The sequence below is a fragment of the Gracilinanus agilis genome, chromosome 5, assembly GCF_016433145.1.
Source record: "Gracilinanus agilis isolate LMUSP501 chromosome 5, AgileGrace, whole genome shotgun sequence".
Taxonomy (NCBI): Eukaryota; Metazoa; Chordata; class Mammalia; order Didelphimorphia; family Didelphidae; genus Gracilinanus; species Gracilinanus agilis.
Window position 1 is genome coordinate 115,688,237 of NC_058134.1, and position 26,539 is coordinate 115,714,775.

Genomic DNA, 26,539 nt, shown 5'->3' on the forward strand with positions numbered 1-26,539 from the left:
CTCTAGGTCTAGCTCTCAATCTACTGAGACACCCAGCTGTCCCCAACATGGGAAGTTTTGAAAGGAGCATGCTAAATTTATTATATTTTTTGAAAGGCCATCTATTCAGAACAGTCAAGTTTCAAATATGATCTTATTTTCCTGCTCCTATACTGAATATGGAATTATCTTAGTGTTCATTAAATTCAGAGTATAAAAAAGAAAAGAAAAAAGGGTAAATTCACAGATCACTATCACAGTCTCAAATTGTTTTCTTTTACATAAATCTCTGTCTGTCACTCTATTTTGCATATCACTGCTACCTTAATTTCCTATAACAGTTTTTTTTATGTTAAATATAAATAAAAATAAAACCTTTCAAAAATATTGAGATTTTTGATGCCATTTGAAAACAGGATTAAAATTTTCTCAGAAGAATAAATTTAGTGTTCCTAACACTAATGTTTATATGGAATTAGCTCATCCTCATTCATTGTTTAGACTCTAGCCATCAGAAATAATGTCACTCCACCCAACTTAGAATTAAGTGGGGAGGGGAAGGTCTGTTACCCACAGTGATAGTAAGTAACAAATCAAAAACAAGGGACTGCCCTTTGGGCAATCCAAAACAGTGTTGAGGCTACCATTTGTCCACTTGAAATTGGAGGTGGATGCAGGAAATGATGAAAGATGCTATCTTTTAAATATGATGTTAACTTCCTGTGTAGGCAGTTGGCACTTTGAATTTGGGGTTGAAGGATCTCTAGTGAGACCTCAGACTGCTTCCCTTTGAATTGTCACGTGGCTAAGTTAGGTTGACTCTTTCTCTTCCCTAGGCTTTTCTGGAGGCTCTAGCCTTAAGGAGGCCTCTCTTATTGGAGGAGGCATTGTGGATAGAAGCCTTGTTTAATTCACACTCTGTGCCCCTCTGCTGTGGCCTCTAAATTCTTACCTGGTTCAGGCCTCTGGTCCGGGCCAGAGTTTCTCTCTCTCAATTTCCCTACCTTCAACCTTCCTAACTGTAAATAAATCACCATAAAGTCATCCTGACTTGGGTCTATTTTATTTTGAAATCGAGTTAATCGATTTCTAGTGACCATACCTTAAATATCTAGTTTTTTTAACTCTTACACTAATGAGAAATTGAAAACAACGAAAAGAAATATAAAGTGTCAGTTAATAATTCACATATTGTATCTAATTTTATTTCACTGGTAACTGATTCAAAGGAAAGAGTAAGAGAAAAAAATGAAGAGAACTGGAAATTCCGGAGAGTAAAGCCAATGAAAACTATGCTAAAGAAATGTAAAAGTCAATGGCTAGCATTAAAATAGCCTAAAAAGTATTTATATGAATGCTATATACATTTTTGAAATTACAAAATGTTCTACTGATAAGGTTATATCAATGACATGGAGTCCCCTAGATTTAAAAGAAAGGGAAATAGTTCATTAAGCAGACCACTATATAGAGGTCTCAATATCATAGTGAATTCTAGAATGCTAGACATTGTGATCCAAAGCAGATCAGGACACTAAGTGTCAGAAGAGCTGACTTTGACTCCCAACTCGTTATTAACTAACTGTGAACCCTTCAATCCCACTTTATCTTTCAATACTTTATATTTTTCCATATATTAAAATTAATATTTGTTCTATGTGGTTCCTGTAAAATAAACTAAAATAATAAAGTAAAAAGGTGCTGAACAAGGAGAAAGGGAAGGAAATAAGTATACAGCTTTTTCTACTGCTATGTACCAAGCATTGAATTAAGTACTTTTTTAAAAAAATTATTTTCTCATTTGATATTCACAATCCAACTGCGAGGTGCTGTTATTATCCCCTTTTTATAGCTGAGAAAACTGAGAAAAATAGAGTTAAGGGATTTGCCCAAGGCTATACAGCTAGTATGTGTCTCAGGTTAGAGTTGAACTTAAGATTTCTTGACTCCAGACCCAGCATTCCATTTACTGCACTACCAGTTGTTAAATAAGGTATAAGTTAAATAAATTAATTAAATGATGAATTAGTTCCAATGATAAGAAGAAAAGGTTTTTTATATGAATTTAACAAAAACAAAAACAACGTAAGCAGAAGACCTAGAGTAACTGTCTCAAAATTGGAAGCTTTAAAAAATCATTGGGGTGTGTGTACACACACACACACACACACACATATATATCACCATCTATTAATAATCATAAAAACTCACATTTGAGATAATGCAACATTATTGTTCCATGTCTTATGCTCAACTTCTGTTTTTGTCCTCTTTATTTTCATAACAAAAATTTTTATTTCTGATCACTGGAACTAATTAAACACATAACTATGATATATTTATATATGGTTCATAAGAGCACTAGTTTTAAAAACAAATCACAATAATTATAAAGTCTTAAGGCAGAGAGTAAAAAAGCCCCTGAAAAGGGATGTAATTACCCTAAAAATACAACATTCAAAATTAAGAAACAAGATATCTTCTCTTTAACAGCTCTTCCATTATTGCTACCACTTAAATGAATGGCATTTAAAAAATGCCCTTGAATTAGCAAGCTGGTGGGTAATATAAGGGCGTTAACTGGTGACTGACTATACTTTAATTCAATCCCACAGGTTGGAGAAAAGCAGTTTTCCATTACTGTGATAATCCTTTTTCCTTTAAAGAAATTAACTTTAATTCTGTTAAACAGTAACAGAAAGGAAAATATGGGACAATAGGAATACAGTGTTTCTACTATTACTTCTGGGAGAAAAGCACTTCTCTAATGCCAAATTATAGCACAGAATTAGCCAAAGATTCTCTAAAGAGGGCAAAACCCTGGAAAAGTCCTACCAAAGTGGAAAAGTACAGGTCTAGCAATAGACTTGTATGTCTACTATCCAAAAGATGATCCTAGCTAAGTGCTCCTGACTACACTGGCCTTGTAGAGAAATCTTTTGGGGCCTGTCACCTCTCAAAAATTGTCTATCAGGGTAGAGATAGCTTGGTTCTGTCAGTGGAAGAAGAATCCACAACAAGGAAAATCACAGATCATTTAAGTGTTGAAGTGTATCTATGAAAAATACAAATCATTTTAAAGACGCTCTTTGGACCATCTCATAGGAAACTTCAGCAAGTATTATCCATCTGCTGTGACATTTCTACCCTTTTTAATAACCATAAGAGTCACTACAGAGGATGCATTAAACTATGGAAATAATTTAGATTTAAGAGTTGCAAGCCCAGTTCAAACCCACCTCTACCACATGTACCTGTGGAACTCGGAGCAAATCGCTTAATTTTCTGACCTCCGTTTCCTCATCTAAGGTGTCTAGACTAGTTGACTCTATGAGGTCTTTTCCAACCCTTTAATCTAAGTATCTGAGCTTCTAATTTCATACTTTTTTGTATAACTCACACTTTGACATAGGATCTAGCATAGGGGTCGGCAACGTATGGCTCTTGAGCCATATCTGGCTCTTTTGAGGGCCAGATATGGCTCTTTCTGCAGGAGCCATAAAGTCAATTTTTTTTCAGGCGCTGTTACAGGAGCGCACTGTGAGCACTGTACGGCTCTCACGAAATTAAAAATGTGGCGTTTATGGCTCTCACGGCCAAAAAGGTTGCCGACCCCTGCTATAGGCACTTAATAAATGCTTGCTTTCCAGACTTCACTGTGAAGGTAGTATGAAGATAATAACCCCTGGGTTTTCCAAGGATATCTGTAATTATTAGTAGAATGCAAGCTGACTGGGCCTACAAACTCAGAAATGTTCTTAGTAAAAGCCCAGAAATGCACTATGCATCTGATGAACATGGGCTAAACAGAGACTAACCCAAAGGTTATTCACGAAGCAGTGGCATTTTTGACCACGACAGCATATGGCATTGAAAAAGGAAGTACAAACATGAATAAGTCATATAACCTCTTAAAGTACCAAAACAGAACAAAAATAATGTGGAATAATTGTCTTTCTCATGTACCCATCTATTATTTGGTTAAAAACCACAAGTTGCCTGGCATATGTTTCATTATTCATATGGCACACAATAACTTAAGTGCTATATAAAAAATGGGTTTCAAAAAAACTGTCCTTTCTGAATACTTGAAAAATATTTATTGTAAAAGAAAGGCAAACATGCTCTTTGTGATGGCAAAAAATTGGAAAATGAGGGGATGTCCTTCAGTTGAGGAATGGCTGAACAGATTGTGGTATCTGTTGGTGATGGAATACTATTGTGCTCAAAGGAATAATAAACTGGAGGAATGGAGTGGAAACAGAAGAAAAACAACTGCTTGATCACATGGGTTGATGGGGAAATGACTGGGGATACTGACTCTAAACCATCACCCTAGTGCAAATAGCAATAGTATGGAAATAGGTCTTGATCAATGACACATGTAGAATTGCACATTAGCTATGGGAAGGGGGTAGGGAGAGGTGAAAGAAAGAACATGAATCTTGTAACCACGGGAAAATATCCTAAATTAATTAAATAAAAATTTCAAAGATAAAAAAATTAATTTAAATTTTAAAATTTAAAATTAAAAAAAAAAACACAAGAAAAGCACTGAAATACCAGAAACCAATTCTGGTCAATTTAATAAATATCATGGTGGTTCTAGCATAGGCTATTACTATCCATTATATTGGTACTATAAAACAGCCTAATTTTGCTTTACTGAGTTTTAATATGTTTTTGGAGACCAGTTAGGATTCTAATGACTCAGGGCTGGAATGTAGTATCTAGTCCAATGCCTTTATTTTGCAGATGAGGATAGGGAAGGCCAGAGATCAAGATGCCTTGATTAAAGTCATGCAGAGCAAAAGTGGTAGAGTGATATCTGAACACAAGTCTTCTGGCCCCAACAAGTGAGTGCTCTTTCCACTTTATTATTATACTGCCTTTCTAAAAATTATGATACCACTTGAAATTTGCACTAAATGTTGTAATATACTCAAAGATACAGTTAAGAAATCATTATTCTTTTTTAAAAAATTAAGAATCTCGGGGCAGCTGGGTAGCTCAGTGGATTGAGAGTCAGGCCTAGAGACAGGAGGTCCTAGGTTCAAATCCGACCTCAGATACTTCCCAGCTGTGTGACCCTGGGAAAGTCACTTGACCCCCATTGCCCACCCTTACCACTCTTCCACCTATGGGCCAATACACAGAAGTTAAGAGTTTAAAAAAAAATTTAAAAATAAAATAAAATGAATGATACTTTAAATGTGATTAAAAAAAATCAAGAATCTAAATTATTTTACCTGCTTCTAAAGTGTCTGGTTCATCTGGCCTCTGGGCAATCTGTAAATAATAAAGCAAAGAACCATACAAGTGCGTCCTCACTCGCTGGAACCCACCACCTGGTAAGAGAAAGAAGAGTTTGAGAGCCCCTTAAGTATATAACATAAGCAAGTTGGCATACTAAAGATTATGCATAAAAATCTGTATGAGCACCTGTTTTCAAAATGAAGTCTAAAAGTTTCTTCAGTATGATGTGAAGTGAGGAATCTCCAATAGAAGCAAACCCCACAATCATGCTCTCTAGTGAAGATGCTGAGGCAAAAGAACTATCAAGCATCAGAACATATTGGGATTCTCCAGGCCCTGTAGCAGGGAGAGGCGGTGGCTGAGGCTGCTTCTGCTCTGTTCGCACAGACTGGCTCAAGTGAGCTGTCAGGGTAAACACAGCCCCTGCCACAACTGGCATTAATTCTTGGGCTGCATCATCATCCAGGATCTTAAAGAGGAAAAGAAGAAAAAAAAAAGAGTAGGCTCATATTTTCAACTGTAATCAAAGTATCTTTATGTATTGGCATATGAACTTTCTAACTACTACAAAAGTAAAAAGATAAAACCATACAGTTCACAGGGAAAGAAAGTAACTTCTAAGAAGATTTTAACATAATATAGTAAACCAAGAATCCAGACCAGCACTATCTGTTCTACCTGACCTCACAAAGAAAACTCTTTGAACAAGTAATGTGCCACATCCTATAATAAAATCAAGTTAAGAGCATTTATTTATAACAATACCTGAAAAAAAAGGGGTAATTTAGTGATTTAGGAGACGTATTACCTTATCATGTATGTCTTGTAAGAGGTCACGAATAATCAGTTGCCTATCCTCTGCCTGTATGAGGTCCTGGGGACAAGCAGTCAGTATAATTTCTACCAACTGTCTCCATGATTCTAGTGCATGCCGTTTTGCATGAAGGCACTGTAATAATTTGTTTCTTCCCACAACATATTGTAGAATAGTGCTGATTTCCTGAAGATCCAAAAGTTGAAAGTTTAGTATGTAAACACAGAGTCCAACTAAATAGGCCCTAGGATCCACTAGTGTCAAAATTGATTAGACTAGCTATATAGAAGAAAGTAAGGGCATTATCATCCAAGTGCCTTTCTTCTCCCTTCTTCCCCACCTGCCTAACTCCAATAATCAATTTTTAAAAAGAAAGTTTGCCTATGGAGATTAAACCAGACACTAAGACCACAGGCAATTTTTTAATACTCATTTCCTAAAAAAAATACTACTTATACCACTGGCCAGCAAAATATATCACATATAGAAAAGGTGACATATGAGGTGGTTTCTCATGGCATAGTAGCCAGGGTTATGGAGAAAGGAGTTTATAAGGCATTGCATAAAAAAAAGACATAGTTCCATCCTCCCTCCTTCTCCTAAGTAACAAGACTTCTGAGAAGCCTATGATTTTTCACATCTGTCCCTTTTCTGGGCAAATGAGTTTTGAGTGAGCCTTTTGAAATGGCTTTTCATGAGTGCAACTACTACCAAATTCTCATCTTGCCTGCTTGTGAAGGAGAATCACACCATCTCCACCACCATCACCACCACCATCTTTTCCCTCACCCTTTTTATTAAGGAATGAATGAATGAAGACTTAGCATGGCACTTCAGAAAGGTCAACCCTTGATCTATATCCTGTCAGAAACCAGATACATATTATTTACTCTAGTATATTAGACATAAGTTTAAAATTCAACTTACTGATTAGAAACTTAAAGATCAAAGCAATACCTTTGACAATTTAACCTTTTTAACTAGTTAAGTGGTCATTTAACTAGAAACACTTTTGTGCTTTAACTTTACTCTTTTTTTTTTAAACCCTTACCTTCCATCTTGGAATCAATATTGTTTATTGGCTCTAAGGCAGTTAAGAGCAGTTAAGGGCTACGCAGTGGGGATTAAGTGACTTGCCCAGGGTCACACAGCTAGGAAGTGTCTGCAGCCAGATTTAAACCTAAGACCTCCCATCTCTAGGCTTGGCTCTCAATCCACTGAGCCACTCAGCTGCCCCCTGTTTAGTAAATAAAGTCAACTGAATATCCATGTTTAAAAAAGTAATCTTATTTTCTGGGCTATAGAAATAGGACCTTTACTTAAATAACAGCAAACATCCTAATGGTATCATCACCAACGCCACCAAAACTCATGAAGAATATACCTTCAAGGACAGTTAAGTGGCTAAGAGAACAGAGAGCCAGGCCTAGATTCAGGAAGTCCTGTGTTCAAACAAACTCAGACATTTCCTAGCTGTATGACCCAAGACAAGTCACTTAACCCTATTTGCTAGCCCTTATGACTCCTGCCTTGGAACCAACATGCTAAGACAGAAAGTAAGAGTTTAAAATAAAATTATATTTTATAAATATGTATCTATGTATATGTGTGTATATAGACATAGCTTCAGATCTCTAGTTCCCACTAAAAATTTCTTACTTTTTAAATTATTTAACTTTCTAGCTAATATTCATGTCTATATAATACTATTCCATGGAATATTTTTACTACTTATCAAACACTATGAAAGTGAACCCCCACCTCTAAGTTTTTCACTTGAAAAATTATCTATTAAAAATTAAATTAACCTTCCTATTTAAATGCCCTCTTTAACTCCTTTTTTTTCTTCTCCTCACCCAAACTTCACAATATTTAAGAAAAAATAACTTAAAATTTAAGTTTTAGGTCTTACCTCCATAAGCAAAGGTCTCTGGCCTATAGCTGCCATACCCTGAAGTGCATTTACTTCTGCCACAAGAACCCTGTGCAGAAGCTAGAAATTTTGGAAAGAGAGAGAAGCAAAATTACTGCTTTGAAACATGGATAACTTAGAATCAGCTGAACAATGACCAGGAACTGCTCTAATTCAGTTCCAAAAGCACCTATGGCAAAATATTTCTAGTGTGCTGAGTGATGAAAACAAGGCAATCCTTACCTTTAAGGACATGATTTTCTACTAGGGAGCAAGGCAGTAACCAACTAACTAACTAATACTCACATACACTCATTCTCACTCTCTCACTCTCTCTCTCTCTTATATATATATATATTCTGACAAAGTGTTAGTATATACAATTTCAAGACAGTAAATAGTGAGACATTTATGAGGCAGAGTGGCTCCAAGCTTTCTCTGTGGCATGCTATTGGTGACAAGGTCCTTCAGACCTTATTAATATCACAGCAGAACTTGTACGAAAATATTTATAGCTGCACTTTTTGTGGTGGCAAAAAACTGGAAAAGGAGGGTATGTCCTTCAATTGGGGAATGGCTGAACAAACTGTGGTATATGCTGGTGGTGGAATACTATTGTGCTCAAAGGAATAATAAACTGGAGGAGTTCCAGGCGAACTGGAGAGACCTCCAGGAATTGATGCAGAGCGAAAGGAGCAGAGCCAGAAGAACATTGTACACAGAGACTGATATACTGTGGTAAAATCGAATGTAATGGACCTCTGTACCAGCAGCAATGCAATGACACAGGACAGCTCTGAGGGATTTATGGTAAAGAACGCTACCTACATTCAGAGGAGGAACTGCAGGAGTGGAAGCAGAAGAGAAACAACTGCTTGAACACATGGGTTGAGGCGGACATGATTGGGGATGTAGACTCGAAACTACCACACCAATGCAACTATCAACAATTTGGAAATAGGTCTTGATCAATGACATATGTTAAAACCAGTCGAAATGTGCATCAGCCATGGGTGGGGGGAGTGCGGGGATGAAGGGGAAAGTAGGAGCATGAATCATGTAACCATGTTAAAAATAAATATTAATAAATGGTTAAAAAATATTACAGCAGAACTTCTGCCTATGGATGACAAACAGCTTCCAATCACTTCACAATTCTAGTTGGGTAGATCAACTGCTATGAAGAAAGATATGAGGAGGTATTTGGGGAAAGGGAAGAAGGCACACAACACTCTACAGAGCCAGTTTACACATGGAAAGTGGAGTCAGAGAAACTTCTGCACGATCAATTTAATCAGTGGAAAAAAGTCATACATCAAACCACTTTGACATGGTAGCTAATTTAAAACATCACTTACCTTGACATTGCAAACTGTCTGCCCCCTCAAATTCTTATGTTCACAGTTGGCAATGACTTGTTCAATCTGAGCACGATCAAAGAAATCCAATTGCAAAGGCTCAGGAATCTCCTGGCTAAAGTCAATTGAATCCAAAATACTTAATATTTTTCGACGTACTAGGAAAGATAAATAAAAAGTCAGTTTTGGTCAAGAAAAAAGTTCAACTACATGAAATCTTTATTTAAAAAGGTTATTTTTATAAGAGCTTAATCAACAAGAGTCTCTCCAAGTCTAAAACATATCTAAACAATTTGCCAATGATAAGCTTGGGTATGTCTAAGGAGTTGGCTGCCAGGAAGTATTAGACATTTGAAGGTTAAGAGGGCAAGCTACATGGCCCTCATCTGCTCCTTCCAGTATGAATAGGTACAGTATGAGTCTTGTAGGGCTTCTTTCTACTACTAGCTTAAACTCCTGAGTAAATTCCAGTCTGACAGTAGATACCTCCCCATGTTCAAAACTTTTCAGTTTATCATGGCTGTAATACCTGACAGAGATTTCTGCCTTTCCTCCAATATGTATCACCCCATGGATAAGCAGGCAATAGACTCACACTTTCCAAGTCATCATATACATTACATTCAAACTGGACATGAATTTGCAACATTCAAGGTTCCAGAATTCTCAGCATTCTAGCATTCTCAATCCTTGCTAACTACTCTTCTATTGTCTTATGTACTTGTATGCATTGCTATAAATCTCCCTAAATGTATAATGCCCACTATGATACTTCTGCCTTTTCCCACTACCCAGTAATTTTTCCTGTCACTATCTATTTTAACTCACTAGACTCTCTGAAACCCAGGCTAGGCTTTCTTATTACTTCTGTTAGAACCAGCACATTTAGATGTTCTGCTTTCTTGCTGCCAATGTCAATGTCAACTATGCATCAACTGCCCAAAAGGAAGCTATGATGACACTAACATTTTTGTCAAGCCCATAGTACTTGTTACAACAAAAAGTTTTCTTTTAGTTTATGGGCAATGGCTGGATACATAAACATTTAATGGATAGGCTTAAGACTGTGTGATGCTAAAGGTTTTAAATTAAATTTCTATTTCAATCTTTCATATTTTCTTTTACTTTTACCATCTCATTTCCTTCTATCTGAAAACTTCAAATTACTATTAAATTTAGATGATAACCCTTTTGTATAACTTATCTGTTCCCTCTAAGAAAAATCCTTCCATTAGCTTATTGAAATGGCTCTAGAAAAGAACCTGATTAGAAAATAAATTATCTTTAAAAATTCAAAAGGGCTTTACCTTTTGTGGCAGTATCAAAGTGAAGGAAGCCACTGACAGACCTATTTTCATCTTCTATTCCTCCTTCGCCATCTGCTACAAGATTAGAAAAGGAAGAAAAAATACAAAAATTTCAAAAATATACTACTTCAATAACAATGCTAAATGGACTAATCATCAAAGATAGTCTTTCATTTCAAGGTAAACTCCAAGAGATAGTTAAAAAAATTACTACTGAAATAAATTCATATACATATATGTGTAAATTTCATAGTCACATAAAATGTCATTGGCCATTTATAAAGAAACAGCATAAACATAAAGGCCAGTTATTTGTTTTAGTGATTAAGAACTGTCACTTCCCACATCTCACTCTCTAACCATTACTCTTCTCCAAAGGAGCTATTTGAAAATTCAAAAGAAAGACAGAAATAAGAAGGATAAGATCAAATCTAGCCAAAGAAGTAGTGTTTATATCTAATCAATATTTTTAAATGTGATATCAATACAAGTATCACAAACGCAAAGTACGCAGCCATAGTTCTTAATCTAAGCCTCCAGTAGAGGGGGCCTTGTACAAGTGGTATGCAGTCATCTTTCACCATATCACAGTTCACTTATCACAGTTTCACTATATTGTGGGGTTTTTTTTAATATATATATTTAATTCTATATCACAGAGTTTTCTCTATATTGAGGGATTTTGTGGATGAATACCGTACTGTACACAATGGAAATGCAGTAAGCCACTACCGCTTGCACAAGTTTGCCAGTGTGAAATTGTACATGGCACACTATTGGCTGATGAACTGAAAGGCGACCAACCAAGTGCTGTGTTCTGTATCCTGGGTGCTGATTGGCTCAGTGACTATACTTCATGGATTTTCACCTATCACAAGGGTCTCTGTAACATAACTCCTGTGATAGGTGAAGGATCACTGTATACACATAGCACATGATGAATGATTAATAAATATTTTAAAAACATTTAAAACTAAAACTAAAATCCTATAACCTACCTTAAAGTGTCTATAAATGGAAAATGCAAATAACACACCCTCCAATATACACTTAACAATACAATAAAACAAACTCTAATATTCATAATTCACCTGAGTAAGGTTTGACTGGCATGTCATCTAGCAACAAGTGCAGTAGTCTCTGAGTATGAGAGCGCTGGCGATTAAGAGAAGTTACTCTTAATTCTATTGAGGCAGTCTTCATAAGCCATGACATTTGGTTCAGCATGGATATTTCATACTCTAGAAGTCAAACACATGAATGGGTAAAAGGGAATATAGGAATTTTCACATGAAAAAAACAAAATAATGAAAAATATAAGGGGAAATGTTTTCTCAGCATAATGATAAAAACAATTTAATAAATCAACATGGGGTACTGGAAAGTGCCCTGGGTTTTGTTTCAGAAGAAACAAGTATGAATCATATTTTAGATATTGTTAGTTGTATGTAGCAAGCAAGTGAGAATCTCTGATCCTTTGTCCTTCTCCTTAAATAAGATATTTATAATACTTGCCTCATAGGGTTACTGTGAAGATTTTAACAACTCACATTTTTGTCACCTTAAGGTTTCCAAAATGCTTTAGATATTATCTCTCTGATCCTCACTATAATATGAGGTAGGCCCAATTATTATCACCATCTTATAATTGAAGCAATGGAAATTGAAGAAACATTAGTAAGGGATTTATTTGCCCAAAGCAATACCGATAGTATAAGTTTAATACAGGATTCAAATCTAGCTCTTTTTGACTCCAACTCCAGCATTCTATCTATGGCTTGCTATATCTCTAATGAGATAATGTGTACAAAAGTGTTTTGCAAATTTTAAAACACAATGTAAGCACAGGTTATTGTTATTTCTGTTTTTATTTATTTTTTTCCTGACCTGTGATTTCACTAGCACGGGAATTCCAATGCAGATCAACAATTGCTCTTCAACTAGTAATCTTAAAAGTGAGTTTGGAGGTCAGCTAGGTGGCTCAGTGGGTAGAGAGCTAGGTTTGGAGACGGGAGGTCCTGGGTCCAAATCTGGATACTTTCTACCTGTGTGACCCTGGGCAAGTCACTTAACCTCCATTTCCTAGTCCTTACTGCTCTTTTGCTATAGAACAAATACATAGTATTGATTCTAAGACAGAATATAAGGGTTTGGAGGGGGAAAAAGTGAGTTGTGGGACAGAAGACAGGTAGAGATAACACAGTGGATAAAGAGAGCCAGGCCTGGAGTTGGGAGGACAAGGGTTTAAATTTGGCCTCAAACAATTCCTAGCTGTGTGAGCCTGAGCAAGTCAATTAACTCCAATTGCACAGAACTTGACACTCTTCTGTCTCAGAACTGATACTAAGAAGATAACAGGGTTTTTTAAAGAGTTGGGAACATTGAGAAGTTGTGGCTTGCTCAGGGTCATCTATCCAATATGTATTAGAGACAAAAACCAGATCTTCTTATTCCAGGTTAGATCTCTATCCATTATGCAACAATGTGTTTATTATTAATGAGTTTAATAGAGATAAAAACTAATACAGAGACATAAAATACAGGTAAACTAAACTGGGCAAAAAGATAGACCTTCAGCTATCTGGCAGCCAGTAAATCAACAAGCACTTGTAATTAACACAAGCCAAGCACTGTGCAAGAACTAGGGATACATAGGGGAAAAAAAAACTTGCTGTTGCCCTACAGAAATTAAAATTCTAATGGGGAAACAATGTATAAATAAATACATGAAACAGAGGAAAGGTGGTACAGTAGGCAGAGAGGCCAACCCTGGACATAGGAGGCCCTGGGATCAAATTTGACCTCAGATACTTACTGTGTGACCCTAGGCAATTGCTTAGCCCTTACCACTCTTCTGTCTTGGAACTGAAACACAGTATTGATTTTAAGAAAGAAGTTAAGAGTTTTTTAAAAACTTATTTACGAAATAGATGGAATACTACTATGGAAAGGGAAGGCCACCACAGGAAGGTGGGATTTTAGCTGAATCTTGAAAGAAGTCAAAGAAAAAGACATGGGAGGAGAGCCTTAAGTAATATAACTTTTTTCTTTTAATTTCAAAAAAGCTACATTTCACTTAGAAGAACCATCATAAATATTTTGAAAAAAAAATCATATATTTAAAAAATGATAAAAAGCAATACAGAAATAGGAAAAATTAAAATCCTCATTAGTGGCATGGTTTCATGTACACTAACTGAACATGTAAACTTTATATCATAATTTTCTATTATAATGTAAGCTTCTTGAGAAGAGGACCTACTTTTGCTTATTCTTTCTATCCCCAACACCTAGAACAGTACCTTAGACTAAGCACCTAAGAAATGAATCTAGAACCACGAATTATACTTTAAAGTAACTTCAGGTACTTCTAGCCTACTGAATGATTACCAGACTTAAAAGATTTGATACTGCCTAGTTTGATTTTACAATATAAAGGTTATATATTCTTTTAAATTTAAAATATTTTTGAGAATTTGAAAAAAAACTTTTTAAAATGGGGGCAGATTCTGGGCATCATTCAAAAACACTGAAGAATTGTCTGTTTTGTTGTGATTTCTCTCAATAACAGATATTTCAAAACTCAGTACAAACAGTATTCATTAAGTATCATGCCACAATGCTAATGCTAACAAAGACAAAAAGAAGTGATGTTGCTCTCCAGAAGCTTACATTCTACTAAAGAAAAAAAACTTCACAGAAAAGTAGAAAGTGCATTTTTGAAAAGGTAGAAAGCATTCACAATCAGGAAAGTCTCTTCTACCAGCTATAAGAATTCTTAATTTAAGCTCTGTTAAACCTATGACTCATAAATGGCAAAATCATAAAGAGCATTAATGTGCTGAGATTTGTGAAAGTAACTTCTAAATATATACTACTGAGTCTTGAATAAGAAGAGGACTCTAAGTTTTAAAAATGCATTAAGTAGAATACAATTGGCCAGTTTTCATATGTATTCATATATTGAATACAGCATCCTTCAATATCTAATCCCTAAATAACTAATATCCTTAATTGATTCACATAACAGAAAAATATGAAAAGAAAACCTATTATGGTAACAAATGAGCTAAATTTAGGCAACTATGGGTGAAAATGTTGTGGGGGACAAATAATTCCATAGCAACAAAGTTACAAATGCCAGATATACTCCTTGAAAGTCAAATTCCCATTATAAAGCATAAAAAAAAAAATCTATCTTTACAGAGATCAGAGGAAATTATGTTAAGTAGGTATGATTTAAGTGTTTCTGGATAAAAGCTAAGGACTTCAAGATGAGTTTAGATGTCGGTTTTCCTTTAAAAATGTCCATAGATGGGAAAGAAAAAGAAATAAATAAGAGTTCAATCTTAGTGTTACAAGTAGAAGGAAAATCGACTAAAGCTGGAGCCTGGGATTAGAGATGTGGGCCCTGTTTTTCAGGACAGCAGAGCAGGGACATTGATTCTGAATTAGATTAGTTGGGCTACAAGTTTTTTTAAAACCTCATGTTTTTTTTTCTTGTTTCCTATTCCAGAAGGAATTAAGTATAAGAATCAATTAGCTTGATACCACTTGGAGGTATCAAGCTAATTCCTAACTACATAGTTCCAAACTACTTAATTCCTAACTACTTTGGAAGTTTTTAACATATCTCCACAGTAAGTGACAGCTGAGCAAACACTCAAACTGGATAAAGGTTTAGTTGGACACATGTCTGGAGATTAACGTGAAAACTTGATCGAATATTACTTATAACGTATTAACATTGTGACAAAGTGATATTTGTCGGGGTCACTTTACATGGTGTATGCATGTATGCAAAGAAAAAATATTAAATGACCTGGTTAGCTTATATTACCAGTATTAGTCCTGTCTCCTGATACCAGTGTCTTAAATGGAATATATTATACAACTGGTTTTTGCACAAAGGGTTTGATCTTCTAAAGCAGTGATTCCCAAAGTGGGCCCTACCACCCCCTAGTGGGTGCTACAGCGATCCAGGGAGAGCAGTGATGGCCATAGGTGCATTTATCTTTCCTATTAATTGCTATTAAAATTTTTAAAAAATTAATTTCCAGGGGGCTAAGTAATATGTTTTCTGGAAAGGGGGCAGTAGGCCAAAAAAGTTTGGAAACCACTGAAAAGTGATTTCACTGAAACCAGAACAAAAATATGATAGTTTTTCACAATTCTCCCCTTAAATATTCCTAACACTTTCTTATATTTTCTTATCCCTTAAATGTAATCTCAATTTCAACAGCTTAGTCCAGGAATCAAGCCTTCTGACATCACAAAACAAAAGTGAGAGGTCACATGAAAAAGAATTAAACCACCTAGATGGAAAAAAAAAAAACCTTTCCTCCAATATTATGATTGTATCCCAAAAGACTGTGGGCAAGTTAAAATTAAATGACTAGAGTTATTCCCTATCTTGTATTTAACTTTTGTATCTATGCTGCATATACTTCTTATTTTGTACGTAGAGATATATGTATATGTGGTCTCCCTCAATACAATATAAACTCTTAAGATCAAGGATGATTTTATTGTTTTCTTTGTATCTTTAGTACCTAGCACAGGACCTAGAACACAGTAAAAGCTGAATAAAGTTTACTGGTTGAATGAGAAATAAAGTCATACCTCTATTAGAAAAAGGTAGATGCTGCAACTGAGAAAATAAAAAATCTTGGCTGGTTCTCAAGTATCTCATAGTTGGACCAGATGTATCTGAGCATGCACACAGCTGATAAATAACCTACATAATTAAAATAAATAGATATTTATGTCAGTCAGCAGTATTAAGTCAGCAAAAAAATTTCAAAGATAAAGAATTTTAGTGTCTTAGCTCTATGAAGATAGTGAATTTTATTAGCTCCAAATTATAAATTTAACCACACAAGATGAACAAATACACTTCCATAACTAAAAAGGTATATGTAGTAAGAATATTTGTGATTAAATAAGACCTTATGTGAATCATTAATTTGTACCTATGTTGGGTGAGAGGAGAATTATAATTTGCACTAATTTGGTTTTCTGAAATATCCTCAATGTAGGGATAAAGAAAATGAAACACATAGGACAAAGATTCATACAAGTATGATCCCAATAATTATAACTAAAACTATATGAAAAGTTTCAGGGTCATAAGAGAGAACTTTACATCATCTTATGTTCAAAAATTATTACCAACAATCCCAGTACAACAAAATAATGAAAGCCATCATCTCTTTCTGATTATTTTCTTCTAGGATGTGACCTTTCAATGAGTAACTGGCAACACAGTAAGAGATCTCAAAAATGTTCATCCAATTTAGTCACACAACCGTTCTAAATTCATTCATAATATCAAATTTAGGTTCTGATCTTAAAAATTTGTAGTATTCTATATACCTGGTAGCAGAGTTCTGCAAGTTGAGGTGATTCCCTTACTGCCACAGGGCCTGTTCTCCCTTCAGTTCCCTTCTCCAAAATATTCAATATGGCATGAAGACAAGTCCGAGGGCAACCTAAGACTCCTGAATACAAGGAAAAAGCAAAAAGATTCTTTTTAACATCTTTACTCAACTTCCATTAAACATTACTAAATTTCTCTTTACAAAACCATGAAGGGCCAACTAGTTGGCTCAGTGGTTTGAGAGCCAGGCAATCCTAGATTCACATCTGGCCTCAGACACTTCCCAGGTATGTGACCTGGACAAGGCACTTAACTCCATTGCCTAAGTCATATTGCTCTTCTGCCTTGGAATGGTAAGGATTTAAAAATATTTATTCAACCACTAAATTTCTTAAATAATGTTTTCTTTTAAAAATCCATGCTATCCAGGTGTGGCTGTACACATCTATAATCCCTACTACTGAGAAGACTGAGGCTAGCAAATCACTTAAGCTCAGGAGTTCTGAGCTGCAGTATGTTTAAGTTAATGAGAACAGTGAGTGGGGGGAGTGTGGTTGATGCTACCAGGTTGCCAAAGGCATGGCAAACCACTCCAGGTTAGAAGTATAGAAGGTCAAAGCTTCTACACTAATAAGTAGTGGAACTGAGTCCACTGACTACCCTCCTCAATCCTCAAAATAAACCCAATCTTTATATTTTCTAAGTCAAATGCCAAACTGAATACATAGTTTGACAAATTTAAATCAATTTGCTGAGGATTGATATATTATTATTGGTTATTAGTTCAAACCAAGATTTAACTTCTCTCAACCAATTATCACAGAGACATCATAGTTCCAGAAACATCTACCACAAAATTATTTAGGTTACCCTAATTGGGAAAAAATGCTAATGTCTATGTATCTGATCTCCCCTACCTGGATCCTGGAGGTTCGTGGTACTAACAGATTTCTTCAATTCAAAGCCCAGGAGATATAAGGCAAGGTTGGGTGGGTTGCGTTCCAGAGAAGTGATGAGAAGATTCAAGATGTGGATTCTTGTTTCATGACGGATTTGTGCTAGCTTCTTATCAGGTTCTAACTCTGGATTAAGAAATGAAAAAGAAAGGTAATAACAAAATAAAGTTAAAGTGAGTGAAGTAATATAATTGCTCTACCTAAAAATATTAGTTCAATTTTTTATTCTAATAATTAAAACTTAACCTAATCTTCCATTTTTTGCCCTATTTCTTTTTTCCCCTAAAAGTTTCTCATTTCCTTGTAACCTTCCATTTTTCTCTTGACTTGGTTCATGCATTTTCCTTCATTCACTAAACTACATTAATATAAACAAATATCATGTTAATATAATCCAAAATTAAGCATACCCTCTTCTGGATTAATGAATTCCTCAGCATCTTCACTATCCAAACATTCCACAAATCCAGCCATCAACTTCTGGCTTACATTCTGAAATCATGACAAGAAGGTAAATAGGAAAAATTATAAAAATCAAATCACATACATGGGAAGATATGAACATAAATATTATCTAAATGAACTGAAAGGGGCATTTTTTCAACATATTAAATAAATTTAGTTTTTTAAATTTTATGACCTAGGCCCCTCTTACCTTTGTAGGCAAATCTTAAGCTTTACACCCAAATACATATCTAGAATGCTCTCTTTCCTCCACTCTGATCTTCCTGGCCCTCTTTTTGAGTCCCAACTAAAATCCTACCTTTTACAAGAAGCTTTCCCTAACCCCTCTTAGTTCAAGTATTTTTCCTCTTTTAATTATTTCCTAATTTATCCTTTTTAAAGCTTGCTTTTTATATATTTGTTTACATATTGTCTCCTCCACTAGACTACAAGTTCCTTGAAGGCCAGACCTGTCTTTTGCCTCTTTCTGAATATCTCCAGCACTAAGCACAGTGCTTGGCACATAGTAGGTGCTTAATGTTTATTAATTTCTCTCATTTTTGAGATTTTATGAAACTATTAGTCTCTCTAAAAAACACATAAGATCGTCTTCTACAAAAACACTTCAAAACTTTAACACGTCTGAAATATGTTATCCTTCTCTCTGAAAACTGAAACCACTTTCAAAAGCCATTTATATTATTCTATTTTTCAAGACTAAATGAAATGTACTTATGCTTTCTATAGATACCATCTCCAGTCTTATACATCTGGAGCCCATGATTTAAATACTCTTCTTATCCTTTAGAAGAATTTCTAATCTTTTAAACAACAGCCTCAATGACAAGAAGCTCCTTAAAACAGCTGCCGTTTGGTAAACAGAACTGTGACAATTCTCAGAAATGTTAAAATTGTACAGAGAGTAGTGAAAACCAAAATGTAAAAGAGATGATAAAACACAATAATAATATGGTATAGAGGGAGATTGCTGGGAAAATGCAAAAACAGACAGAGCACGCTGATGAGCAGCAATAAGAGACAGAATGATTCAATTACAACTGAGGCAGCAGAAGGATGGTAAGACAAAGAAGTAGTCAAAAACAATGTCAGGCAACAGAAATAGTATCTGGAGCTACAAAGTCATATGATTTAAGTCTTTAAATGTGCTCAGTGTGTAGACAATTGGCCGCATTGGCCTGTACAATAACTTTTTGTAGCATCTTCCTCTAATGTAAAGGATAACTATGTATTCACATTCTTTTTCCATTGGAGATAATTTTCTACCAGTAAGAGCATAATTCCTCTAAGACAGGGGTCGGCAACGTATGGCTCTTCCTGCAGGAGCCATAAAGTCAATTTTTTTCAGGCGCTGTTACAGGAGCACGCACTGTGAGCACTGTACGTCTCTCACGAAATTACATTTTAAAAAATGTGGCATTTATGGCTCTCACGGCCAAAAAGGTTGCTGACCCCTGCTCTAAGATATGTTGACAATATATTCATCAAGAACACACACATGCGCACAGAGAGGATTACCTGATCATGTGTGAAATCTCCTACTAATTTTATCTGAATGTTAGAATTGCAAGAGATACAGCAGAGGATCTTGGCACTTTCAAAGGCCAGTTCAGGATTGCTGTTGCCATGATAGAGGTACCTTGAAAACATAAAAGTTAGAAGTATATTATAGTGAATATGTTGGCCTCCTATAGTTCTCAAAGAATGAAGACTTGGAATTGAAGAATAAGAGCTCAAAAGTAGTGAGTCAAAAATTTAAATCAAATATGTTACCCAGCATATCAAAGAAATGTCTTATTTTGTCTTTAATATTTAAAAAAAAACTTTAATAGAAAACACAATCTACAATAATTCTGATATGGAGAGATAATGACTGACAATTATGAACAAAGCACTCTAGGCTATTTTATCATAATTGTTTTAAAGGCAATAGACCAGCAACAGTAAAAAAGTAAATTTTAAAATACTGCATTAGTAGCAGTTCTATAAGTTGAAAAATCAAAACTTGAACCTTTTATAGTTGGTTTGTTTTTTTATCTTTAGCAGCCACTTACCTAGCAATGTTAACCACATTATCTGCCTTCTTAGTTCGGGGATTGATGCCTTGCAATAATTGTTCTAATGGAGTGACTATTAGAGCCAGCTGACTTTCTCTTAGAAGATCCGTGAAGAGATTTTCCTTCTGTAGTGTCAAATTAAGAAGAGCAAGGCAATGCTGCACTGCTTTCTCCAAATGTTTCTTTCCTATAATTGACAAAATGAATTTAGTGTCTCTAAAATCTGGGGACTATTTACTAAAATATGAGCCCTTCTAAGCCATTTTACATGGGAACTCTCAGAGAAATGTGAAAATTTCTAAACATAAAAAGGTCTTAGACTGAAATAAATCATATGGTTAAATAATTCACTACTAAAAATAATTAATAAACTTTATTATCCATGTTGCCTTGGTGCTATCTTTGTTAAAACTATTCTTAACAACTTAAGAACTTAGATCAATGTAATGACCAACCACAACTCTAGAGGACCAATGATGAAGCATGTTACCAACTGACTGAAGGTACAAAGTTATATATATATACTTTTTAGACACAGCCAATGCGGCAATTTGTTTTAATTATTCATAAGGATTTTGCTTTTCTTTGTTTCACATCTGGGGCAAAGGAGGTAGAAGGGAGAGAAAATATGTCTTGGTTCACAAAAAAATTAAAACCACTTTTTCAGAAAAAAGTGCTTCTTTAATAAACATAAGTCAACAGAATGACTTGGCAACAAAGATAAAACTAATGAAGTTTGGATACAAGGGTAGAGTATACAGAATAAAAGAGGTGAAAATGCAATCATATTCTACACTGGTGATACTACAGTCAGAGTACTATGTATAGTCATGGCACCACTTTTTATGAGAGACATAAATAAATATAAAGGATATTTTACAATTGTGCCATATGAGAACCAACTAAAGGAAGGAACTAGGGATGCTTTGCCTAAAGAAGAAAAGACTAAAAGAAGATATGATTATTTTCTCTGAACAACTAAAGCACTATTATGCCAAAAGGGTCAGGGCTAATTATATCTTCCTTTAAGTTTACTAAGAAAAGTAACTGCAATAGTTGAGCAACATATTCTGGCAGACAGGGGACAGGATTCCTTATGAACAGACACTTAATATTTAAAATTCTATACTGTACTCTCCTATCCAAAAATAATGCAACATACCAAACAAAATATAAAAAAACTTTATTTAAGATAAAGGTATCCAGAAAAGTCAAATGATGGGAAAAGGAGTAAATTTATCATGAATGAAAAGCATTATAAGAAGAATTAAACTTAGTCCAATGACAGTGAAAAACTTAAAACTATAAAACTATATTGCTACCCTTGAAGTCATATTTATCACATTTCCTTTAATACATTATCTTTAAAGTCTTAATACTACAATCTGAAATGTGATTGTATTAGATCCTGGGACCAATTGTTCTTCTAATAAAATGTATATCCAACAGATCATCATTTTACAATAATTTTTCCTAGAATATAATAATTTTGACAAATCTATACATTCCAACTTTAGAAAAAGTGAAATTATGTACTATATCTCTGAATGACTAATAGTGTTAATCAATAACGGTATGCATAATGTTGAAGGCAGTAATCCTTAAAATAAATGTATGTCAAAATATGTGCTTAAGAAATAACATCCACTCTACTGCAGATATGAATAACATGGAAATAGGTTTTGAACAATGATACATGTGTAACCCAGTGGAATTGCTTGTTGGATTCGGAAGGAGGGGAGAAAAGAGCAAGGGGGGAAGGGGATGGATCATGAATCATGTAACCATGAAAAAATATTCTAAAAAAAAAAAAAAAAGAAAGAACATCCAGGGGGCAGCTAGGTAGCTCAGTGAATTGAGAGTTAGTCCCAGATGGGAGGTCCTGAGTTCAAATCTGACCTCAGACACTTCCTAGCTGTGTGACCCTGGGCAAGTCACTTAACCCTCTGCTATTCTGCCTTGGAACCAAAATGCAGTATGGATTCTAACACAGAAAGTGAGGAAAGTGAGGAAAGTGAGGAAGGTGAGGAAGGTGAGGAAGGTGAGGAAGGTGAGGAAGGTGAGGAAGGAAGGAAGGAAGGAAGGAAGGAAGGAAGGAAGAGAAAGAACCAACACCCAGATACATACCAGGGAAAGATGCATAGGTATCAAGTTGCTTAACGCCTTCTTCCAACAAACTAAGAGAGAGTTCCAGCATTGGTGACTCATTCAGAAGATGATACATCAAACTAAATCCAGGAGGCTTATAAGCTATGATTTCTTCTCCTAAAAAAGAAATACATTGTTTTTTAAATGACCAGCCCCCAAATAGCATAAACATGTACAACCTTGATAGCACTATAAAATAAAATCTAATTTAAGTAGCTACTTTTGTTTAAAGAGATTTTTGTGATTTATTAATGACTTAGAAACCTTAGTAGGGAGAAATTTCAATAAGGATGCTTCTGCACACAGTAGTTGCTCAATGAATGCTTGCTGACTAACTGAAACCCGTAACAAAGCATTCATACATGGCAAAAAGGATTTGACCCTAAGTTTTTAATTTGTCAAAAGTAAGAAGAGAAAAAATTTTTAAATAATAATTTACTTCTAAGCTACAAAAGTAAAGTATTTAATATATTTGAAAACAGAAAGTACAAAGAATCCAATTACCTCGCAGTTCGACAAACTGATCCACAAAATCTTCCAGCTGAGGTTCATAATCTCTGAGCAGCTTATAAAACACCTCCAGCACCACCTCAGCAACTTCCCACTAAAGAAAATCAAATACTTACCATTAAGATATCATTATGGTGAAGGGGGAGTGAAGCAGGACAGACACAAGATAACAAAGAGTCCATGTACTCTTTAGAGAGCTTATACCAAAAAAAAAAATACTTTTCCATAAAGCACTTTTAACTAATTTGACATTCTTTTTCTTCCTCCTACTAGAAGCAAATAAAGAAACAATGCCTTTTGTTTTAATGACTTTCTAGATTTCACTTGTAAGAATGTATTAGCCAAATAAAAAATTAAAGAGTTTATTTATTTGTATTAATATTTGTACTATCAAAATCACCATTATATGTATTATAGTTCACTCAAAACAATTAATTTTTCACTATGTGAGAAATTTTTTAAAGCAAATATTTGCACCTTTAAATCATTTTACAGAAAAGAACTATTGTTTTATATACTATGTAAAACCTGATTCGGACTCTGGCTCCTCATGCAATTTTAACATTTCATACAGTTCCAACCTAAGAAAAGTTTCAATACCTTTTCATACTTTGAAAATGCTTTTGTCTCATTTGCCTTGCTCCTCCCCATAAAATAACCCTGACCATTCATATACTTAAAGATATCTGACAATGGACCTGGCATGTGACTCACTCTGGTTAACCAGAGCTTAGAAACTTTCAAGAGAAGCTTATGTGTACATAACCATTAGTACACTTAAGATAACATTTAGGGGGCAGCTGGGTAGCTCAGTGGAGTGAGAGTCGGGCCTAGAGACAGGAGGTCCTAGGTTCAAACCCAGCCTCAACCACTTCCCAGCTGTGTGACCCTGGGCAAGTCACTTGACCCCCATTGCCCACCCTTACCAATCTTCCACCTATGAGACAATACACCGAAGTACAGGGGTTTAAAAAAAAAAAAAAAAAAAAAGGATAACATTTAGTACACATAACATGTGTACTAAGCCATTCCAAAGCACTAATGACATTCTGTGAGAAGCAAACATCTTTGAACATGGACATCTTCTAAAGCTTAAATGGAAGATTTATAAAATAAAAAGAAAAATGTCATAGAGCAAATATTAACTGTAAAAGGCAGAGAAAAGGTATTACCTAATCATGTTATGTTACTGACTCCCTCCCAGGAGTCTCTCCTTGTTTCCTCAATCAATTTAGTGACTGGCATAAGATCTTTCTCTCTCAACTTTTGCCCTGCTGCTAGGAGTCTTGATCATATGTATTGGCACTCTCATAAACATTCTAACCTCCCAATTCCTCAGTTTACTCAATTCCCATGCTCTACTCTTCCTTACAACAGAGAAACAAACTTGATCTTGGTCCTTCTGACCCCACCAATTTCTTCATCTTGCCATCATGCACAGGTGTCCCACTTTTATATTCATGAGTTCTGAGACCTTTTAATCTGACCATAGATATTCCCTGGCTAGCTTCAAGATTTAGTTCAAATAACAAATTCTTCAAGAGGCCCTTCCAGGTGTCCCCTCATTCACTCTCACTAATGCTTTCCCTCTAAGATTATGTCCAATTTACACTGTGTAAATCTTATATGTACATAGTTATCTGCTTACTGTCTCTACCATAAGAATGTGAGTGAAGAGGGCAAGAACAATTTTTACCTTTATTTGGATCTTCAGCACTTAATACAATATCATATTTTTGACATACTGGCCAATGAAAGAAAATATATCTGTTTGACTGAATTATGTGATTACAAAATAAGACTAAGACACAATAATAATAATAGTGATAGTAATAGTAATAAAATAAAAAGTAAAAGTAATAGGCACTAGTCATACTAATCCCTCTGAAAGTGGAAATATTTGAAAAATCAGAAAATATCTGTAATTATAAGAATACTATAGTTACCGTCAAGCATCCAATTCATAATGAAATGTTCAATAATAAAATGAATATTATTTTTAATTGCTTTTACTATATGTAATTATAAGACATGTTAATTTTTTAGACTTTATCTCTTTGATAGCTCACTCCTCTACAAAGAAAACAGTAAAAAGCAGCTCATTTGAAGAGTTTTTTAGAAAAAAATGCAATGTTCTTTATAAATTATGACATTCTAGGAGAGCTGCCATAATAAGAAGAGGCTAAGTCAAATTAAGAAAAGAACTAATTAAAATCCTTACTGAAGGGTGAATAGAGTAGGCACTACAAATTAGACTGGTTCTATAAGGCTTAAGGAGTGAGCTGTCCAGGAAATAGGAAACTTTGAAAGGCAAGGTTATTTGAACCAAATCAACTGGGAAAGATGAGTTCTCAACAGAATTCAGTATTATAGGTAATGTCTTTTTTTCTGACAAAGTTCTGAATAACTATTCATTCTAACGTATTTGAAATTAATGATCTGTAAAATGTCAAGACCTGACACACTGTCTGACTTCTAAAGTATTCACAAAGTCAAGAAGAAAATATCAGCACAAACAGCAATTACTTACTGATATAAGTCAATAATAGAAATACTCTGGTTTGGATTACGACAACCCAGATGTTTTTATCTGATTTACAGAAATGAACAAAAAATATTAACTCTTGAAACTATAAAATGAGATAAAAACTATACTGTTCCAATGTACATCACTGTATCTTCCAAAAAAGTAAGGAGCTTTCATAGCACCTACCACTTTTAACAGAAAGCAGAATAGAATATAAATAGATTTTTTTTTAGAAACCCAATATCCCTCAGAGAAATTACCTTTTCAGCAGCTCTGCGATAAGCTCTAGTGCGAAATCGGAGAAACACAGAATCTCTGAGGAACTGCAAGTATGGATCAAAGCCTGGTGGACGCAGTCCAGCACCCAAGTTAGATGGAAATGAACTTTCTACTAGAGTGCTAATAAGTTGACAAAAGGCCCTTGTCAGTGGATACTCTTCACATCTGGATTCTATTTCATTTAATTCAACCTTATCAATGGAAACAAACAATGAAGAAACAAGTTAAAAATTAACAAAATTTGATGTTCTAAGAATTCAGAAGCTAAGACTCTTAAATTATTAACTCATTAAATGTTATAACATTATTGCAAGATGTGAAATAACAAATATTTTCATATTTCAAAGAAACTTAAGGAAGTGTTAACATGTGAATTTGTATATATCAAAGCAGTTACAAAACCCCAAATTCCCAATTTCTCATCCTGTATCCCTTTTAATGAACTGCATTTCACAGTTGCAAATATCTTTAGCTCTACTAAAACAAACTGAAAAGGACAAAACTCAAGCATTTTAGGTTGAATCAAATAAATGAACTTAACTGAGGTGAATCTAGAAACTGCAGCTCAAATGGCTGTTCAGTAACAATCCATTTT

At 34.8% G+C, this 26,539-nt stretch overlaps 1 protein-coding gene across 1 annotated transcript in view; it reads right to left on the reverse strand.

Annotated features, from left to right (window-relative positions):
• NUP205 (nucleoporin 205) overlaps positions 1 to 26,539 on the reverse strand; it is a 100,763-nt gene that overhangs the window by 42,961 nt on the left and 31,263 nt on the right. Inside the window, exons 15-30 of the mRNA XM_044677625.1 lie at positions 25,926 to 26,135; positions 23,133 to 23,232; positions 22,608 to 22,745; positions 20,478 to 20,667; positions 19,942 to 20,062; positions 18,372 to 18,453; positions 17,923 to 18,087; positions 17,002 to 17,126; positions 16,249 to 16,363; positions 11,718 to 11,867; positions 10,627 to 10,698; positions 9,320 to 9,477; positions 7,962 to 8,042; positions 6,044 to 6,235; positions 5,422 to 5,704; positions 5,229 to 5,327 (exon numbers count right to left, since the gene is read on the reverse strand). Of these exons, the coding sequence (XP_044533560.1) occupies positions 5,229 to 5,327; positions 5,422 to 5,704; positions 6,044 to 6,235; positions 7,962 to 8,042; positions 9,320 to 9,477; positions 10,627 to 10,698; positions 11,718 to 11,867; positions 16,249 to 16,363; positions 17,002 to 17,126; positions 17,923 to 18,087; positions 18,372 to 18,453; positions 19,942 to 20,062; positions 20,478 to 20,667; positions 22,608 to 22,745; positions 23,133 to 23,232; positions 25,926 to 26,135 (2,281 nt within the window). The remainder of the gene's footprint in view (positions 1 to 5,228; positions 5,328 to 5,421; positions 5,705 to 6,043; positions 6,236 to 7,961; positions 8,043 to 9,319; positions 9,478 to 10,626; positions 10,699 to 11,717; positions 11,868 to 16,248; positions 16,364 to 17,001; positions 17,127 to 17,922; positions 18,088 to 18,371; positions 18,454 to 19,941; positions 20,063 to 20,477; positions 20,668 to 22,607; positions 22,746 to 23,132; positions 23,233 to 25,925; positions 26,136 to 26,539) is intronic.